General features: G+C 37.1%; 1 protein-coding gene across 1 annotated transcript; it reads right to left on the reverse strand.

Annotated features, from left to right (window-relative positions):
* Positions 1-1,362: 1,362 nt before the first annotated feature.
* On the reverse strand, positions 1,363-20,847 carry LOC139132496 (probable methyltransferase-like protein 24). The gene is made up of 6 exons (XM_070698819.1): positions 20,759-20,847; positions 20,548-20,603; positions 6,353-6,687; positions 5,953-6,024; positions 4,282-4,447; positions 1,363-3,255 (listed from the first exon to the last, which is right to left on the reverse strand). Exons 1-6 carry the CDS (start codon positions 20,835-20,837, stop codon positions 2,956-2,958), a joined length of 1,008 nt encoding a protein of 335 aa, XP_070554920.1. The 5' UTR covers positions 20,838-20,847; the 3' UTR covers positions 1,363-2,955.

Below are 20,847 nucleotides of genomic sequence, written 5' to 3' on the forward strand. Positions count from 1 at the left end.
CTCCTCTGACGGAGGAACATAAATTATTACACCTCACTCACTCAGCGTGCACTGCCATTGGTTAAACATGACTCACGTGACATGTAAAAGAACGTGATGATGCCCTCTGCAAACGTGATGATGCCCTCTGCGAACTTGATGATGCCCTCTGCATTTGATATTACATGGATGACGTCATTTTACTTACTGCGCGTCCTTTCTGCGGGTAACAAATTGTCGTTCGCTTGTAAGCAGTCAGCAACAATGGCTGCGAAACGTCATGCACAGCTGTCACCGGCACAGTTAGACGATATTTTGATGCAAGTAAACAGCAAACGAACGAAAATGGCAACAAGGAATGCAATTTCTGTGTTCAGCGACTATGCAAGCAACAAATGTGGATACGCCACCGAGGAGATAGGCAAACTTTCAGCGGCAACCCTAGACTCTGCACAGACAACATTTTACGCTGAGGTCCGGACTCAGAAAGGCAAACTGTACTCGAAGAAGGCTTTGTGTTTTTGTGTCTTTGCATGTTTGCTTGTTCGGTGTAATAAAATTAATAACACACGCCAGCACGGGCAAGATCACGATTTGTTGCCTGCCCTCTGGCTGGTGCTCATGACGGTAATATTGATAATACCCTCGCCTTCGGCTCGGGCATCATCAATATTACCGTCATGAGCACCATGCCTTGGGCGGGCAACAAATCATGATCTTGCCCTTGCTGGCGTGTGTTATTATTTAAATGTCGACAGCACAGGCTGCTCGTGCGTGGAGCGCGAGAGCCTTAGTCTGTGTTCTGCAGATCGCTGATAATCAAACAGTGACTTTACCTGAATTGAGTATGGCTAAACGTACAACGTATTTATCAGTTAAATGACACTTTATTTCATATCCTAGGCGAAACATTGAACTAGATAAAATTAATGTTCACATCATACGCCTATCGTGGTCCGATGTTATGCGTAGTATTTTCCAATGCATAGTCACGTTAGCCGGATTTGGCACGGGTTCAATATTATCAAAGTGATTTCCAAACTTAAATTAATGCCAGTGTTCTCGTTTTCCACAAGAAAGGGTAAATGGATTAAATTAAACAACTAAACTGCTATTGATCCTTTGTAAGCGCACTGTCATGACAAAGTACGGTAAAACAGACGCTAGATAACCTAAATCAACTGTTGTAAATAACATTGACTGTCACATTAATGCGCCCAGTTTAGCGAAACACTATTGAAACACGGCTCCATCAAATTGAGGGCAAAATCAAACTTTATTTAAATTTTTTGATTAAGCTTCATTAAAATACTGTGAACATATGAGAAAATAAGTTATCTTACGTTATCACTGCTTTGTTGAGTCGTGATGGCACTTGTGAGAATGCGGACCGCATCACACTCGTTTCCGAGCAGTGTGATGCGGCCTGCATCCTCAGGAATGTAATCACGATCGAACCAAGCTGTGGTAACGTGGAATAACCTCAAAGTATGTATCCACTTATTTTATTTAGTATGTCAGAAATACATGGAACCCATTGACGCCTACAGCCCAATTGAAATAGTTTACTTATTGAAGCTGCGACACAGTCCCTCCAAATATAGCGTTTCATAAGAATGTAAGTAGTAGCGAGAAATATGTGTACGTTGGATATTCAAAAAGTCTTACGGCCACAAACGGATAACTTTATACATACATAAATCATAGAGGCCCCATAACGGCAAAACGTACTGTAATTTGTTACCGTACCACTTCGTAAACACATCGCCAGTTTTTCAAAGGGAAGCAAAAATGAATCTATCTTTAAAATATTTAGGACGGAATCACATTGGGTGATTTGCTGTAACATCTTCAACCTTAATTTAATAAATTACAACTGAGTGATTATGGTCAACGTTGCAACTGTTACAACGAACAAAATGGTCTGAGACTAACAAATTGTTAATATCAATATTAAATTTATTAATTAGCTATGTAGGCTGTTTTACACGAGAGTTGTAATTCATATTTGCATTCAGCTTATGTTGAACATGTGCTGGATACGCCGTCCACTACTAAAACTTGTCAGACTAGCTGATTTGCTACCAAACCCGTTTCGCATAATAATCGCAATGCAATAAACAAACTTTAAAAACCAATTCCTGTACTAAAAGAGATGAAATCTTCCAAGAAAATGTTGAAAAGGGATCAAGGAAGTTATTTGGATGATTTCCTGAGGACAACTCATGGCCTCATTTTCAGGGAATATCTCAATCATAAAAACTATCGAAAACATGGTCTACTTGTACTTGTTTTTGCTTTCGTACAGACCCCACTCTCTACAGAATAATATCTTTAAATCAAAAGTGATTGTGTGATATATTAAGTTATAAAAGCAACATTGTAGCCCCTCCCGGCCCATAATGGACAAATGCACACTTTGCACAACATAATGTACGAGGCAAAGCCGAGTACATTATGTCTTGAAAAGATTGAGTCCACCATTTGCTTGGAGGGGGTTTATTATTAATCTTGGTAATGCCAGTGAATTTGTAGACGTAGAAAACATTTGGGGCCACAACGCTGGATAGTCAGATTTTAGTAGTAATATTAGGGTATGAAGGCACAAAATTCACTTTTTATTGACAAAACTATAATTGCATGTTGTCTATTTGACAATGAAGGGCAGGTAATGTCTTTTAGAGTGTAGGCGTTTTAACGATATATTTGATCCGGACTTTACAGTGAAGGACAAATGTCTGGGATTTAATTATCGAGATCAATCAAATATTTGCTTCTCTTGATTTATTTATGATTTCTTTCGATATAATCAAGCTTAAATAGTAATTTAAAAATTGCATGCACAAAGCGTTCACAACAGATACGGCCACATATGAAACGAGAATTGCTTTGTTTCTAGGATTGTTATGACGTTTCTTCTATAATTTCCATGCGACACTATCTTAAATTTACGAAATGCTTATCTTGATAATGTTGCTATTTTTTGCTTAGAAACTTAGTGTTGACAAATGCAAGTTCAAGGAGCCGGTGGTGGACACCAGCGTTCGGTCCATAGTCTTGCAACGGTGAGTATTTATTTTCATTTACAAACCACAATTTAAACCCAAACTCTTGCTTTAGCGTCTTGAACATGTCAGAAATCCATAAGGATCCCTTCCCGGGATGGACTTCTAAATCCAGTTGTTTGATATTGCCGAGTACATCATCCTTCAGTAATTGGGGTACAACCTTCAGTTCGTCACTGTCGATATCCATTTTTAAAACGTCAATGTTTTTCTGTAAGTATATGACGGGGAAATTGTTCTTAAATTATTGCATTTCCCAATGTGGTAATAGAATTACTTAATTTTCTAACCCCGTTAATAACTCTGATTGTGAATAGCATTGTTTCTGAGGCTGTCTGAAGTTCCGTTTAGGGACGTGTACATTGCTTTGATCACGGACAAATAGAGAAACAGACTAGCAAGTAGCAACAAGTATTGTTCAAGGCGTGAAGCGGTTACGTAACCCATCCATGTTCGCCTCGCCCCAGGAAGCTCTCGCCTCTCTTTTCCGAAGAGTGCCGACCATGCATCCTTCGGTAATTTTCGGATTTTCGCCAATTGTGAAGCGAAAGTATGATCGGCAAAGTTTGTGTTGTTGTTGTCGTGTGGTGCTGAGCGAAATTGGCGTGCCGGCGAAAACGGGAGTGTTTTGAGCTTCAGGAAAGTGAGTTTTACTATTTTAAAAATTCCTCTCATATTTTTATGAATGTATAATGAGTGTTTTTGAAACAAATTTGAAAGTCTTTTATCGATACTGTCTGGTTTTACTCAATGGTTTACGGTCAGTCACACGTCTTTTACACGTTCGTCAAGGAAGGACATATTTATGAAACTGCTTGCGTGTTATGTTTTGATTTGCGTGAAGCAGTGTTTCTGGCCTGAGAGCTCACAAAGTAACTATGGTTGCTACGCGACTGACAGCTCGATGCCATCTCGTCGTATTTTTAGCATAATCTCGTGCAATTATCAACCACAAACAAAGTCTCCTAAAAGTTTAACACCTTTGAAGCTTATTTTAACATGAAAAGGCTATGGACTACCGAGACGACCATGGAACAAAAGGCATGCCACGTTGCTAGTCTGTTTTTCTATTTGTCTGTGCTTTGATTGACCTTTTGCAAATTTCATAGCGTGTAGGCATGAGGGCGTCCTTCATTGAACTGGAGCTGCACGAATAGGTATAAAGAACCCATGACTTCACAAATTTGCTTTGCGACCTCAGTTCTTCTACGAAAAAAATCGTTGCAGAAATTCTCACCTCTTCATGATGCAACATCTTCTTGATCGATGACAATGTTCTACATTTTACAGGCTTGTTCCCATCTTTAGGAAACTTTGGGGCCACGTGATCATCATCCTTGTCGAGAAGTCCAATGTCATAAAACCAGATGCGTGCTGAACGCTTGTGCTTTTCAAGTCCATTACTGGCGAACATAAGAATAAGATTATTCTACGACAGAGATCGTTTTGCTTACGAAGTCACTATATATTGCACAGACCGATTTGATTGCGCAAAGTCAAGGCAGTATGACTCTACTAGCAGAAAATTTCAGACATTTTGCTCACAGATTCCTCAAAGAATATTGAACCTTGCTCTTTCATAATCAAGAATAAAGAAGGGTTACAAAGAGTTACAGGTTACCGACAAATTTACGGATTTTTAAAAATAGAAACAGCTGATATACCTACAGGGCCACAATAACTGCGAATCTTAGGCATTATTTTCATGATTTCATTTTCAAAAAAAAAGTTGGTTCATGTAAATGTGCTAACTGAAGACAGTGTATAAACGTTTCACTGCTCACTAAGCCGGATTATGCCAACACGTTTTAACAGTATAAATAGTAAACGGGCGCTGCACTCATAAAATTGCGTTCCACAGAAATGTACAAAAAATACAGTATTTCCTGTACATACACATCGTGATCATACAAGAAACAAGCATGATGTCATGTACTTGAATGCACAACACACGATGGCCAACATGTTGTTGTACAATCTTTATTTTCTCTGTCACGTGATTAGTTGTTGACAATGGCGGGAAATCTAAAATGATGTTGTTAAATCGTTTGAATTTACATGCCACTTTCGACACTGTTATACAGTGTTATACACACTTTTTCAGTCTTTAATTGGTATTATTAAAACGAAAACCGTGGATATTTTTAGATCGCATTATTACTCATTTGCAGCTCTGTGGCTCTAACTACTTAAAAACCTTCATTTTCGATTTTCACAATTCGATAAGACAATAAACGCTTCATTCACTTCAAACATCAACCGAGTCAACTGAGTATGTATGTATGTATGTATGTATGTATGTATGTATGTATGTATGTATGTATGTATGTATGTATGTATGTATGTATGTATGTATGTATGTATGTATGTATGTATGTATGTATGTATGTATGTATGTATGTGTGTGTGTATGTATGTATGTATGTATGTACGTACGTACGTACGTACGTACGTACGTACGTATGTATGTATGTATGTATGTATGTATGTATGTATGTATGTATGTATGTATGTATGAATGAATGTATGTGTGTTGTGTGTGTGTATGTATGTATGTATGTATGTATGTATGTGTGTGTGTATGTATCTATGTATGTATCTATGTATCTATGCATGTGTTTGTGCGTGCGTGCGTGCGTGCGTGCATGCGTATGGATTGGTGGGGGTGGGTGGATGGAATGGATTATTTAGGTTGGTAGGTAGGTTAGAGGTATGTGTAGGCAAGCATATACCTACGAATCTCTGTATAAGTATGTACTTAGGAATGACGTACGTGCTCACTTACGTTGCCAACGTATGTTCGAAGGTATGTTTGATTGTTTGCAAACATATGAGGATGCAAGCGTAATCCTTTGTGTTGACTTGTTACAAAACCGACATTGCCTATTTACAGTTAATATATACTTACAAAGGGTCAAAGCTGTACACATCACATCCATACTCAGCCATGTCATCATCAAAAGACCAGTCGCCGGCAATGCTTAAAGTTCAAAGTATAAATAAGCCTGTAACGAATAAGTCCCAGCATTGATTCGGCCTACATTGATACATGCAAGAGATTTCATACGTTGATTTTGCAACAATGGAGCTTCTCAATGCTAACGTATGCCATGGTTTGACCTGACACTTATTTATCAACACGTTCAAATGAACTTATATTGTTCTCCTGTTATAACTTCGACTCTTCAGAGCGTAAAGAGTGAATTTATGAAATTGTTTTCACTGAAATATTACACTGTCATTGTTACTTGATGTTTAAAACTTTGGAAGCCATTCATATAATTATGTAAAATATACGATTGACTTACCCGAAAGAATACACGATGCATGCATTTTGTTTGACTCCGACATCAAGACAGATATTCCAACCACCGTCTAATGGTAAAGGATGGCCCATCCGTCGACCTTCCTGACATTGATACGTTATATTTGTCATGGAGTTAAAGAAAAGAGCAGATATTTCTTCAGGGGTCATTGTTCTGTTGCTCTTCCCATTTGCCTCATTCTCGTCTTTTGTTCTTCCTGGAATTTTCTTATTGCTAGACTTTATTTCATCCGACTCATGTTTGTCATGGTTGCTGGAGTTAGTAATCCCTGGCTCTGACATTTGATATAACAGTTTGTATTCTTGCCTTTGGCGTTCCTAGTACATGAGAGAGAGAGAGAGAGAGAGAGAGAGAGAGAGAGAGAGAGAGAGAGAGAGAGAGAGTCAACCATACACATAGACACTTGTTCATTCAAATTTATACAGCCAGACTTCTGAAAGGCAGACAGAGAGATAGAGTGACAGTAGACAGAAAAATAGAAAGGTATGGAAAGATGGTGTCGTAAAAACAGGCACACAGGTATGTCGAGGACGAAAAGAGACAGACAAAGAAATACTATAGCAAAAACACATATCCACATATATTGACGGACACACCGAAAGATGAAAAAACTTTGAGATGGACAGTCTCAGACAGACACGCAGGTAGATAGACCGAGACATGGGACATAGGTAAATAACAATAATCAAATATATCATACACCGATATATATTGTACCATCCTAGATACGTTGACTGTAAACCTTGAATATGCATGTCAAACTTCATCAGTTTCAGGTTGTTCCCGAACTATATTTGCAAGTTCTACGGCAAACTCGTAGAATGGCAGCTGCTCTTCGGCTACATTGTTGCAATTTTCCTAAAATACAACTTTGAATATGGTTTAAGATTACCCTTTTTCTTTTATGCAATCTTGAGCTTTTCATACATGATTTCTACCTCGGACCCCCCAATACTGTATAGCGTGTAAAATGGCCACCAAGAGAGAGCGCACTACACATACTGCATACATTATGCTGTTACTGAACTGTCAGGTCTCAATGCACAAAGCGAGGAAACACAGAGAAAGAAAGAAGAGAACAAGGAAAAAACGGCTCGAAACAAAACAAGGTTTACTAGCAGTATTCTTTATTATGTGTATGTACGATGTATGATAGTGAGCATGCGTGCGTGAGTGCTTCACGAACTCTACAACGTGTTGAAAGGTCTCAGTCAGAAAAATGTAACAACTTAGCCGGCTATTGAACCACTCTTTTTTGGGAGTGGAGATTTAGCCGACTGGTTCTGTCTCAGGCCTCTCAGCTAGGCGACTGATGCCGTATGTTGTGGGTTCGAATCCGATTGAAAACTATCCGTATTTTCTATCCTGGGTCGGTAACACTGCTGGTGGACAGAATTGTCCCCGAGATCGTTCGCCCAGTTAAAGCGATGAAATTCGTTTCTTCGCTTCGATAAAGTGTGTATGTGCGATGTATGATAGTGAGCATGCGTGCGTGAGTGCTTCACAAACTCTACAACGTGTTGAAAGGTCTCAGTCAGAAAAATGTAACAACTTAGCCGGCTATTGAACCACTCTTTTTTGGGAGTGGAGATTTAGCCGACTGGTTCTGTCTCAGGCCTCTCAGCTAGGCGACTGATGCCGTATGTTGTGGGTTCGAATCCGATTGAAAACTATCCGTATTTTCTATCCTGGGTCGGTAACACTGCTGGTGGACAGAATTGTCCCCGAGGTTATCGTTCGCCCAGTTAAAGCGATGAAATTCGTTTCTTCGCTTCGATAAAGTGTGTATGTGCGATGTATGATAGTGAGCATGCGTGCGTGAGTGCTTCACGAACTCTAAAACGTGTTGAAAGGTCTCAGTCAGAAAAATGTAACAACTTAGCCGGCTATTGAACCACTCTTTTTTGGGAGTGGAGATTTAGCCGACTGGTTCTGTCTCAGGCCTCTCAGCTAGGCGACTGATGCCGTATGTTGTGGGTTCGAATCCGATTGAAAACTATCCGTATATTCTCATATTTTTAATGGCCATTCATGTGCCCCTTTGATCCAGATTTGTCTCTGTACTTGAGAAACTGTTTTCTTGAATTTTAAGCTGTTTTGCAGAATTTGTTGTCACTGATTTATGTATGCTGAACAGTGAGTAATGCTGCAGTTACTGTTCAAGACAAGTGAACAACATGCTGTATGGATGTAATAACCAGAGTGCGAGTACCTGACCAGCGTCAAACCAAGGATGATTTTTCTGTATTTACCATCTGTGCATTATGAGTTACCTGACAGCAGGGTGATTCAGTCACTCATTAGCTGCAAACTCGTGGGGGTCGGTGATTTTTGGCTTTTGCGACAAGGCCCTGTAGACTGCATCGTCCGCTTGCACGGGTCCGTTACTAACTACCCCGTGCTGGATGCATCTACTACATCGTTTGAGTGAAGTTGGTTGCATGTTCAAAATTCGGCGCGCGTCACACATGTTACAAACACAGACGAGATCAAGTTGGCGCCGGTCAACTGCCGAATGTGCAACTGCGACAGTAGGTCCAAGCACAGTTACTTGTTGGCTGAAAAATTCATACCTGATACTTCAGGCAGAAAAATAAAAAATAAAATTGTGCTGTTCCGATAACATGGTTTTCAAAAACAGGGTACGTAGGTCGGCAGGATTTTTTTCCAAAATACTTTTATTTTTAAATATGCATTTTTTGAGGGGCTCGGGGCGGTCAAACAGTGACCACAACATTTCCAGAAAAAATGTGTCAAACATATAAAAGGAAAACAAACATAAAAAACATCCTTGTTCAAGCAAAAATCAAATGCCAAGTAACGAACGCGTGATTTTAAGGTTTTTTTTTCTCTTTTCCCGTGTTTACGTAGCTCTAAATAGTTTTGGGTCGGCATGTAGAAAATAGGGTAGGTCGGTTTATCGGAACAGCACAATTTTTTCGTTCGGCCTCATCCGTTCAAAAATGTTCATATCGTGTGATTTTCGACCGAGTTCGCGATCGAAAGACACGTCGCTAAAATATAACGGTGAACAACATTGCAGTCACCCCATGGATAAGCTGCGCCCAACGTTCAGTGTGAGGTGACTTGAAAATTGCTTACCGTGATGCTTATCATGGTTTTGTATGGAACGCCGTTGCTGCCTCTTAGGTTTATTTGCTGTATTTGATAAGATGACACCAATATATGATTTAGTAATGCCTTTATATGATAAGGTCGTGTCAATATATGATTAGGTGACGCCTTTATATTATAAGGTGGTATCAATATATCATAAGGTGCCCTTAATATATAATTAGGTGACATCAATATGATTTTGTAATGCCTTTATATGATTAGGTCGTATCAATATATGATTAGGTGACGCCTTTATATTATAAGGTGGTATCAATATTTCATAAGGTGCCCTTAATATATAATCGGGTGACATCAATATATCATTTAGTAATGCCTTTATTTGATTAGGTCGTGTCAATATATGATAAGGTGACGCTTTTATATTATAAGGTGGTGTCAAAATATCATAAGGTGCCCTTGATACATAATTGGGTGACATCAATATACGATTTAGTAATGACTTTATATGATAAGTTCGTGTCAATATATGATTAGGTGACGACTTTATATTATGAGGTGGTGTCAATATATCATAAGGTGCCCTTAATATATAATTAGGTGACATCAATATATCACTTAGTAATGCCTTTATATGATTAGGTCGTATCAATATATGATAAGTGACGCCTTTATATTATGAGGTGGTAAAATATATCATAAGGTGTCCTTAATATATAATTAGGTGACATCAATATTTGATTTAGTAATGACTTTATATGATTAGTTCGTGTCAATATATGATTAGGTGACGCCTTTATATTATGAGGTGGTGTCAATATATCATAAGGTGCCCTTAATATATAATTAGGTGACATCAATATATCATTTAGTAATGCCTTTATATGATTAGGTCGTATCAATATATAATTAGGTGACGCCTTTATATTATAAGGTGGTATCAATATATCATAAGGTGCCCTTAATATATAATTAGGTGACATCATGTATAATTTAATAATGCCTTTATATGATAAGTTTGTATCAATATATGATTAGATGACACTTTTATATTATGAGGTGGTAACAATATATCATAAGGTGCCCTTAATATATAATAAGGTGACATCAATATATGATTTAGTAATGCCTTTTTTGATTAGGTCGTGTCAATATATGATAAGTGACGCCTTTATATTATGAGATGGTGGCAATATATCATAAGGTGCCCTTAATATATAATTAGGTGACATCAATATATCGTTTAGTAATGCCTTTATATGATAAGGTCGTGTCAATATATGATTAGGTGATGCCTTTATATTATACGGTGGTAACAATATATCATAAGATGCCCTTAATATATAATAAGGTGATATCAATATATCATTTAGCAATGCCTTTATATGATTAGGTCGTATCAATATATGATTAGGTGACGCCTTTATATTATGAGGTGGTAACAATATATCATAAGGTGCCCTTAATATATAATAAGGTGACATCAATATATCATTTAGTAATGCCTTTATATGATTAGGTCGTGTTAATATATGATTATGTGATGCCTTTATATTATGAGGTTGTGTCGATATATCATAAGGTGCCCTTATTATATAATTAGGTGACATCAATATATATGATTTAGTAATGCCTTTATATGATTTGGTCGTATCAATATATGATTAGGTGACGCCTTTATATTACGAGGTGGTGTTAATATATCATAAGGTGCCCTTAATATATAATTAGGTTATATAAATATATCATTTAGTAATGCCTTTATATGATTAGGTAGTATCAATATATGATTAGGTGACGCCTTTATATTATAAGGTGGTAACAATATATCATACGGTGCCCTTAATATATAATTAGGTGACATCAATATATGATTTAATAATGCCTTTATATGATTAAGTCGTATCAATATATGATTAGGTGACGCCTTTATACTATGAAGTGGTAAAATATATCATAAGGTGTCCTTAATATATAATTAGGTGACATCAATATATGATTTAGTAATGACTTTATATGATTAGTTCATCTCATCAAATACAGCAAATAAACCTAAGAAGGCAGCAACGCCGTTCCATAGTTTTGGCGAGGTATATTCCGCATAGCCATTTGAGAGTTTGATATGCATAAACAGGGCCGCGTTAAGCGCAGAACAGTCAGTAAGTAACCGTTGGTGCAAGAGGTCGATGAGCTCATCGTCTTCGAGACTCTTGCCGATGTATGTTGTTGACAAGGAAAGACGACGTAATTTGGCAACTTGTTCCTGCATAATGTTAGCGAGTAGGGATACCACTATGCACTATGAGACTGCATTGTTTCAATGTTAGGATTGGAACGGTAACGCAACGGTGGCACTTGGGGAGTATTTTTTTCAGATTTTTTTCGTATAAAAACTCAAAGGAACAGAAATCTGGGACAGTTTTCCAAAACTTATATTCCAGCTCACTGATTTCAATGAAGATTACATTTTTTGAAAACGTAAAAATATCGACATACATACATTTATTCACATTTATTATTTATTATAATTTTCCTGCAATAAAAGATGGGTTTGTTGTCAAGGCATTCCACTGGTTTTAAACTTTGTAGAATCAGAATTAGCTTGCTTTACACATTTTCCCCTATCGGTAACCTATACAATATAGAATATAGAAAGCAGACGTTTCTCATTAATGATCAGGCAAGTATATCAATCAGGAATCGGCAAATACTGGAAAATGTGCTCAGTACTAGCCTCTAACATGAGGCTTGCCACGTCGAATAGCTGATCATTCTCGTCTGAAGATCACAATAACGTGAAACACATAGTGTAATGAGATTTTAGTTTCTACTTGAAACCACCTGTATTATGATATATATATATATATATATATATATATATATATATATATATATATATATATATATATATATATATATATATATATATATATATATATCATAATAATGTGTGTGTGTGTGTACATATACCGGGTATGAATATATATATCTTTTCTATTATTGTGGTATTAATTCGTAGCTCCTCTAAATGCTTCAGTACATATCAACAATATTGAGCAGCCCCCCCTTTCTTGTTCTCCACTTTTGACCACCCCCCTTGCAGCTTTCGATATTTTGAGTGACCCCTCTCAGATTTATCCGACCCCCAGGCCATAAATAATGACGGCTCCCTTACTCCTTTTTTTGACTGTCAGTGAACTCTTACATGTAACAGTTAAGACGCTCCTGATGTGTTCTCCGAGGTCACTCGTGGATGTCGCGCGTCCATAAGAGCTAAAGTACATGTTCTGAGCGATTACATGATGGGCTCTTCACAGGTCACATCACTTTTAATCAAACAATCTGACGACTGGTTCGGCCAAGGTCTGATTTCGGGAAGTATCGAGCTACCCGGACAAGAGACCTTGGCAAGCGAAGTTTTGTAGACTAATGTTTCGTAATGTTTCGTTTTGTCGATGATCTTTGTCGACTTTAATCGCTATGTCCCAGGCGATTCATAACCCCCAAAATGACAAGATTAGTGCAGACGATTCTGAAGTGTTCTTTTATGATGGATAGGTGCAATAACAATATGGCGTTGAATGTCTACCAAAATTAATCTATGCCATTTATAATTACGACATGCCTTTCGTAATTACGACATGGCATAATGAGATGCAAAATGCGATCATTTGGACATGAAGACTTGACATTCATAATTAGGACATGACATGGTGAGATGCAAAATGCGATTATTTGGAAATGAAAACTTGACATTCTTACATAAAGAATGCGAGAATTTGACTAGAAGTTTCAATGCGAAATTCCGTTCGATCATGCGCAATGACGACGCGCGATACAATATTATGCAATGCAAAATGCGGACATGCCATTGTGCCATGCAGAATGCGGATATAAGGTTATGCAATGCAGGATGAGAGTTGAACCTTTGAATTAGGCTACCTTTTCTAGCAAACTAGGTAGTCGCCTTTTATCCACAATGCACCGGTGTAGCATTCTTTGGTATTGTAGCGTTCTTGGTAACGCCTGCTGTTCATTTTATTTGACTTTGAGGCCGTCCTTTAAACTCTTTCATGTAATATTTCGTATAAGCACTATTTAAGGCCCCTATTTAAATAGCTTAATAGTTATTAATTTGTTCTTTGATAATGTTTTGTTTCCTTTACTCATTGCTATTGGCATGTGTTCTTATATAGAATGGTGATTGTTAACTTTGTTATGCTAAGGCTCTATATTATATCAATGTTCATGCCATTACTTGTAGGGTTGGTTTTAGTTTGAAGGGACTGTTTCTGGACTGTTTCTTGTTCGTAACATGTCTAAGTCTGATGTTCTGATTTATTCTTCAAAAGATGTAGTCTGTTTCGACGTCGTATTTTCCGTACTTTTACATGTGTAAGTCAAGGTTAACAATAACACGAGTGGAACTAATTTTTAAGAATAGGACATTGTAGTAATGTTGATTTAATCAGCAAATTTAAGCTCATCTGTTTTTCGTTTATTTTGCAATCCGCTTGGTTTTATAGGTAATTTTAATATTGCAACTTTCAGCTATAGGGCACCGGATCCTATTGTTCCAAATTAGTTCCAATAGTGTTCATTGGGCAATTTTAGTACTGTTGTGATTGGTTGTTGAAGATGTCATTTAAAAAGAAAATTTGATTGGCATCCTATTTTCTATGATTTCAACAAAGGAGTAACTTTAAAATATTCACAGAACCTTCGTGTATGGTTCTTTGTAGGCACATATCAGAAACACAGTTGCAGTTTAATGAAATTGTACAAACAAGCACGCCATTTGGTAAAACAAACCGTATTTCACACACCTCTTGTTCTACACCGAACCTTCACTTTAAATTTTGTCAGTCGTTTGGCACTTCGACCTCTGTAACAGACTACAAAAATGATCTTGGACTATCAATGCCATACTGCAGAAGAAGTAATCTGGTACCAGCTTTACATTGCATATACCAAACTAAAACAAAATAAAAACCAGATGTGAACTGAATATGATCACGTGTTTTACAACAGATTCATTAATAGTAGTACCTGTAGTACGCTTCACAGAATGTTGGATATCAACAGACTAGAAAATTTTAGCATTAACTCAACAGAACAACATGACTTACTAATGTGACCCCTGAATGGAAGGAATAACTTCGAGTTTTGACAAAATTACAAACTTAGTTATCAAGCATTGAAATTGACTGCTAATGACTCGACATGTATTGACATTTATAAGACAAAACTGGACGCAAGACTTAATGCAGCATGACATGAATTACTGCATACTTTTTGACTGTTATGAAGTTGTATAAAACAATTGTACCTTTGACCTGTCTCATATTAAAGTGTCAAAACAACGAGCAAGGAGATGTTACGCAACATTTGCAGACCTCAGGATAATCACTAACCAAAACACCAGAACAAAGACAGACATTGTATATTCTGACTGCAGTTCAATTGAGCTCGCATTGGAAGACAGACTTCTGATAAGACTAGACGTGTATACGGTCTACTAAGTAACTATCTCTGACGAGGATTTATTGTATTATGTTTTTCAATATTCCCGTCAATAAACCAAATTCATACCAATATAATCGACACCCGTGTGAGGCGTGTAATAAGGACAATCAGATATCTGTTATATCATTATATTTTGCAGGTTTCATCAACTTTCGCACAGTACTCTCAGAGTTAAATAACTAATTACAAAACTTTATTTAATATGTAAATGAGGTAATTATTAACTTGACACGCCCAAGGCTTCTCAGAACAATTAAATATTTATCAGATCAATATCTTTAGCAACTTTCATCAAATGTGATGCAGCAGCTTAATTTAGGAGTAATATCACTGATTACAAAGTTCATTAAATAGGCAAATGAACCCTTAATTAAATCCACACAACTAAATGCTTTACGCCACAATTAGATATCTGTCGGATCAGTATCTGAAGCAGATTTCATCACATTTGGTGCAGTTATTTCGGAGTTATATGGCTAATTACAAAACTTCATAAAATATGCAAACGAGCTATTTTGTTAACTTGACACCGCCCAATGCTTCTTAGTATAATTAGCTATATATATGAGATCAATACTTGTTCCACGTATCATCAAGTTTGGTGCAGGAATTTCAGAGTTATGTCACTAATAGCAAAAGTTCATTAAATGTGCAAATGAGCAGATGATTGACATGACACTCACAGTTTCATCATAATGTTCTGAGATTGCCATCTGTGAAAAGTTTAATGAAATTTTGTGCAGTATTTCTTGATATATGTCTACACTGTCATTACAGTCTCCATAGAGCGGTTCTCTCCGTGGCCTCTCCGCTAGGCGACTTATGCCGTATGTTGTGGGTTCGAACCCGATTGAAAACTAGCCGTATATTCATTAATATGCAAGCCACACTAACCAAAATCTAATCAGTTCTTGCAAGTAGCATATTGTACCTCTGAACCAAATCTGACTTGAATCTGTTTAGGCGTTTTTGAGTTATCGTGTAAACAGACAGACAGATACACACACACACACACACACACACACACACACACACACACACACACGAACAGACAGACAGACATCGCTATAACATTAGCCCGCCTGTGAACACGTGAGCTAATACACCACCTGAGTAAATTTTGAGTCCTCTTATTCTCCATTTTCGTTTTGGGACCTTTATTTAGATACATCATACATCCCAGCTGATAAGCTACTTATTGCATAAGTAATGATCGAGTTTTAGCTCTCAATCCCTAAAATCGTATCGTTGCTTTCTTCCAAATATATCCACTCATGCATCACCTGAAGAATAATATTCTCGTAGCTCACATACAGGGATATTTACTCAAATTTTGTATTAAAAGGTATCAAAGATGTGTTCAAAATCTACTTGAGTGCTCAATGCAGATTCTTGTTACCATCGGATACAAAATGCATGTAAACATGGGGTATAGCAGCGAAAGCTCATATCACTGAGGAAATGGTGCAACCGATTCATGGGCTTTCTATTTGTCTTAACAAACAGAAACAAAGATCGCACCACTGTGTTGTCACTTTAGGTGTTGACTCATTACATATTAGGATGGTCACATTATTGCTAATAGAAATATTTAATTACAGATGAAATGGTGCTATAAATATTGCAAAATTAAGTAGATAAACGGGATCAACATTATCAAAGTCATAGGTTTACTTTTAAAGATAGTTTGAATGTGTGTGCATTTTGTCTAAATGTGAAACAGTGCAATATCACAGCAGAGTAATCGGTAGCCATCTTGGAAAATTATTGTCATAATGCAGTTATACGTGGATAACGTTTTTTTACTAAAACGTTATCAAAAAGAAGCCTACATGATAATTTACATGCTTGTATCACCGTTCAATATATTTTGTCACTAATCTGCACCACTAAATCATTCGTTGAAGGATTTTGGAACAAGCGTTCGGAATGAACTTTTTTATCTTAATGCAGCTTTTTCAATATCACACAAGTCGCAAGTTTTGTGATTTTACGACTATTATCATTTCATGAGAGGGTCCTCAATCATTCGATATTGAGACGACATAAAGATATGCCATCTGACCGTCGTTTTTATGCGTACGATTAAACAACCAGCAAATATCCAAAGCATTAAATGAAGAACCCTCTTCGGTTGAGTGCGTTCACAAGAGATGTTACAGCTGCAACATACAAATCATTGTTTTTGATAATAATCTGTGATAAATTATGTTCCATCAATTTTACAACAGACACCTATGGCAAAATCAAGACAGTAAATGCGTGATGATATTTCGTACTATAATACTGTTAAATATCTAAAGAATGTCGGGAAATACTTTGAGACTTTGAGACATATGTTCTGTCGGTAAGGCTTGCATGTTTTTACTCATTTGTAAAATTAATGATTTTAGAAAAAAAAGGATATACATCGAGAGTGTAAAGTGTAAATGATGAGATTTGCTACTAATTTTGATCACACTAGGATATATCAGCCACGCACGGTATTGAGGGGTGACATGAAAGTTAATTACTAATTTGCATATTTGATGAACTTTCATAATTAGGGATTTATATCTTGATTGATTCAACCAAAGTTGACGAAACTTGCTATATATTGAGTGTCATTTAGCATTTTCGGATCAGCTAACTACTAATTACCAATTTGAATATTTAATATTTAATATTTTGTCCTGTTTTTTAGAGTAATTTTACTGTAATGATACACAAGAAAGTCACGGTTTACAGCCTATATGTGGAGGTCTTTGATTGCTTTGGTTAGCGCTGGTCTTATTACTGGTAAACACATGGAATGGACGGTATGAAATATTGTTCCTGCAATAGCAGAACATGTAGGAACTTTGAGTGAAAAGAACAGAAACCTGGTCCGATTACTGCTTGGAAGAGGCTGGCAGGTAGCACTATTGTTAAAAGAAATGACAGAAATTGCAGGAGCAACTCACGGAAGTGGAGCTGCCGCTCGTGTCTGGGAGACAGGCACGGCTTGCTGAGTCTGCTGTGATAGAGACACATGTTACAAAAAATTGTAACTAGTCTTGGTGTTATGGACGTCGACGTCGATTTAACCGCTTTTGATTTACTTTATTCCACATCAGTGCCCGGGCCCTCAACTTAGAGTTGTAAAGTCGCCGGGGACTCTGCAAGGGGTGCAGCTCGCTTAGCCACAGGGCTGCAGAACGGACGTGAAAGCCAAGCTTGATAATGCAATTTCTGAAATTTAATGGAGGGATATTCTGAGTCTCTAAGGAGGAAGTCCATGGGGACTTATTGTTTGGTTTCCGTTCTATGGCATACATATGCACGTCAATTGTTTTGGGTGTGGCACGCATGATTAATGCCAATTCGCATAATTAGGGATTTCTGAAAAAGAGCGGCGTGTCTGAAGAGAATGTGCCGAATTCGATGAAACTTTATCAACAGATGTTGGTCAAATTTAGCTCTAATAGCACACAATGAATAATATGCCAGTATTGTATCAATTCACTGCTAATTTGAATATTTTATGAATTTCATATTGCCGGTGATATGGCCAAAAATACTGACTCAAATTTAATGAAACTTGGTACAGATATTCATATACCAGAGCTGTTACTGTGTGCAAAGACATTTGGCAGGATCGTGTTTAAAAATTATATTCGTAAATAGCATTGCTAAACAGGTTTCTGAAACTAACAATTGTAATGTAAATAGTGTTGCCACGTAAAGTTTTTTAGAGTAGAAAATATTATTGCTAATGTATATTCTAGAGTAATAGTGTAACGATGGCAACATAATTTCATATGACAGTTTCAGGGGCAGTGTCCTGTTCAAAAGCATTTACATCCGGGCGCGATTCATGCTCGAAATCCATCGAGTCTAAGTGAAGAGTTTAAAACAGGCAGTGGAAGGCCTGACCAAGCTCTAGAAAAATATCAAAGAAGACATTTGTGCATCCCGTGCATAACTGTAAGTGATTAAATGATTGGGAAATTGAGGGCATGTAAATACTATAGCAGCTGTGAAGGGAATTACGCCTGCCAGATGACGAGTTGCAATTCTATGGGGGCCAAACCGAAATTTCTGTAAGTAGACAAACCCCTTCTCCGAATCAAAAGAAACGGGAACTCATTTATATGTTAGGCTGTATTGCTATGGCCATTAATTGTTACATGTAAATTTGGATTATTTAAATACAGAATGTTATGGATGGCAAAGGCTAAAAATTGCAAACAGACCCAGAGGCAAATCCAGGGCAGTAATGCGTTATGATAACTGTACTTTAATACTGTTGGAATATTAACGAATGCTAGAAAATATTTTAAAGACTTGATTTTGTTTGTTTTTGTTCAGAATGTGAAAAAAGGATTAAGACCTCCGTGACTATTCGGTGCGTCAATGCAGTTCCAACACTAAAAAAGATTATTTTTAAGACAGATGGATTAGTATTCATGTTGAGGTAGTACGCACCGTTTATTGAGCAGATTGTCGGTATCTCGCATTTACAGTGATTACAGCTACATTTCTTCACCTTAAGGTAGTATGGGCCTCTACAGCAAAAGACTTAAACATTTGCTCAAACTTTCCGCAAGGGGCCTATCAACATTCGCTTCAAACTAATAAAAATCAGGTACCACTGTAAATTTTGATACCAGAGAAGCAGTTTTCTGAAAGTTTAAATTCAAAATGGCCGCCATTGAGAAAATGAAAAAAAAACCAATCGATTTTCACAAAACATTAGCCGATAATAACTGTAGTTACTCAGTAAACTGTAAAATGGGCACCAGCAAGTGATAGACGAAAACATTTTCTGAAAGTTTGAGAGTCCAAATATCTCTTCCCGGGGCATTTGGCCTTAAACGCCGCAGTTATTAGGCTCCCCCTTTTTAAAAATCTATGGACATACCAAACGACCACATTACCAAGATCCCATGCAACACCATTACCCGATGACATGGGAAGGAGTATGATACAAAGTTGTTGAAGTGCACCCAAATCCAGTGTATTCTGAAGGAATTTGCGGCATCATAGCCATTTACTTGTAAGTATGGGGAACCGACCTTGCGAAATGTTCGACAGCCTTGTCGATATACCTCCTGTACCATAGGGCTCCTTACGTTGGCACTTAGGAACGGAATCAAATCTTTCCAAGTTTACGAACAATAAGCGTCTCTGCTTTCATCGTGGTAACTTCCAAATTTCTATCAATGTCACCGTATTTTTCTCGTTTCCGACTTTAAGGTTTCATTCGTCCATGGTCAGTGAAAAAATACTATTCTTGCATGTGTATATTTAACATTTAACCTACTATCAGAAAGTCTACTTCCCCCATCTTACGGTACCATTTCTAAGTATAAAAGAATTGCAAATTGTCAATTTTTTATCTCCTGAGTCAGCCTAGATTCGCAACAATGAGACTTTGTTGTCATGTTGTTGGTGAGCTCAATAGTGTCACATCGGTTTTAAGATATTTGTTAGATTTACATGTACAGTTATAAGCTCAAAAATATCACACAGGTTTTAAGATATATATTCGTATTGCATGTACAGTTAATACCTAAAACAATAATAACACAGAAGGAAAAATTACATTGTCTTACCATTGTTTGTTTGAACCCCGATATCACTCCTTGTAGTCTCCTATATTTCTTATCATCTGAAAAGAATATTTGTCGTAGATCATGTTCATGTAAATATGAAAACTAGTTTAAAAAGTACCAAATCTTATAAAATCAAACCATAAAATAAAAAAGAATTTATGTGAGTGTTACTCTAATCATTCTTAATATGTAGAATGAGTTAGTGACTCACTTAGATATAGCAGAATGCTGAAAACAGCGCTTATCACAACCAGAGTAATAACCACGTTCTTGCATCGTACGGCCATCATAACGCTTTAG

This window comes from Ptychodera flava, chromosome 5 (genome assembly GCF_041260155.1).
Source record: "Ptychodera flava strain L36383 chromosome 5, AS_Pfla_20210202, whole genome shotgun sequence".
Classification (NCBI taxonomy): Eukaryota; Metazoa; Hemichordata; class Enteropneusta; family Ptychoderidae; genus Ptychodera; species Ptychodera flava.

Coding starts and splice junctions, on each gene's coding strand:
- LOC139132496 (XM_070698819.1), bottom strand. CDS start 20,837: ATGATGGCCGTACGATGCAAGAACGTGGTTATTACTCTGGTTGTGATA. Junction 20,604..20,758: donor CAGCATTCTGCTATATCTAA/GTGAGTCACTAA, acceptor TATTCTTTTCAG/ATGATAAGAAATATAGGAGA. Junction 6,688..20,547: donor CGGGGTTCAAACAAACAATG/GTAAGACAATGT, acceptor CTCATGTACTAG/GAACGCCAAAGGCAAGAATA.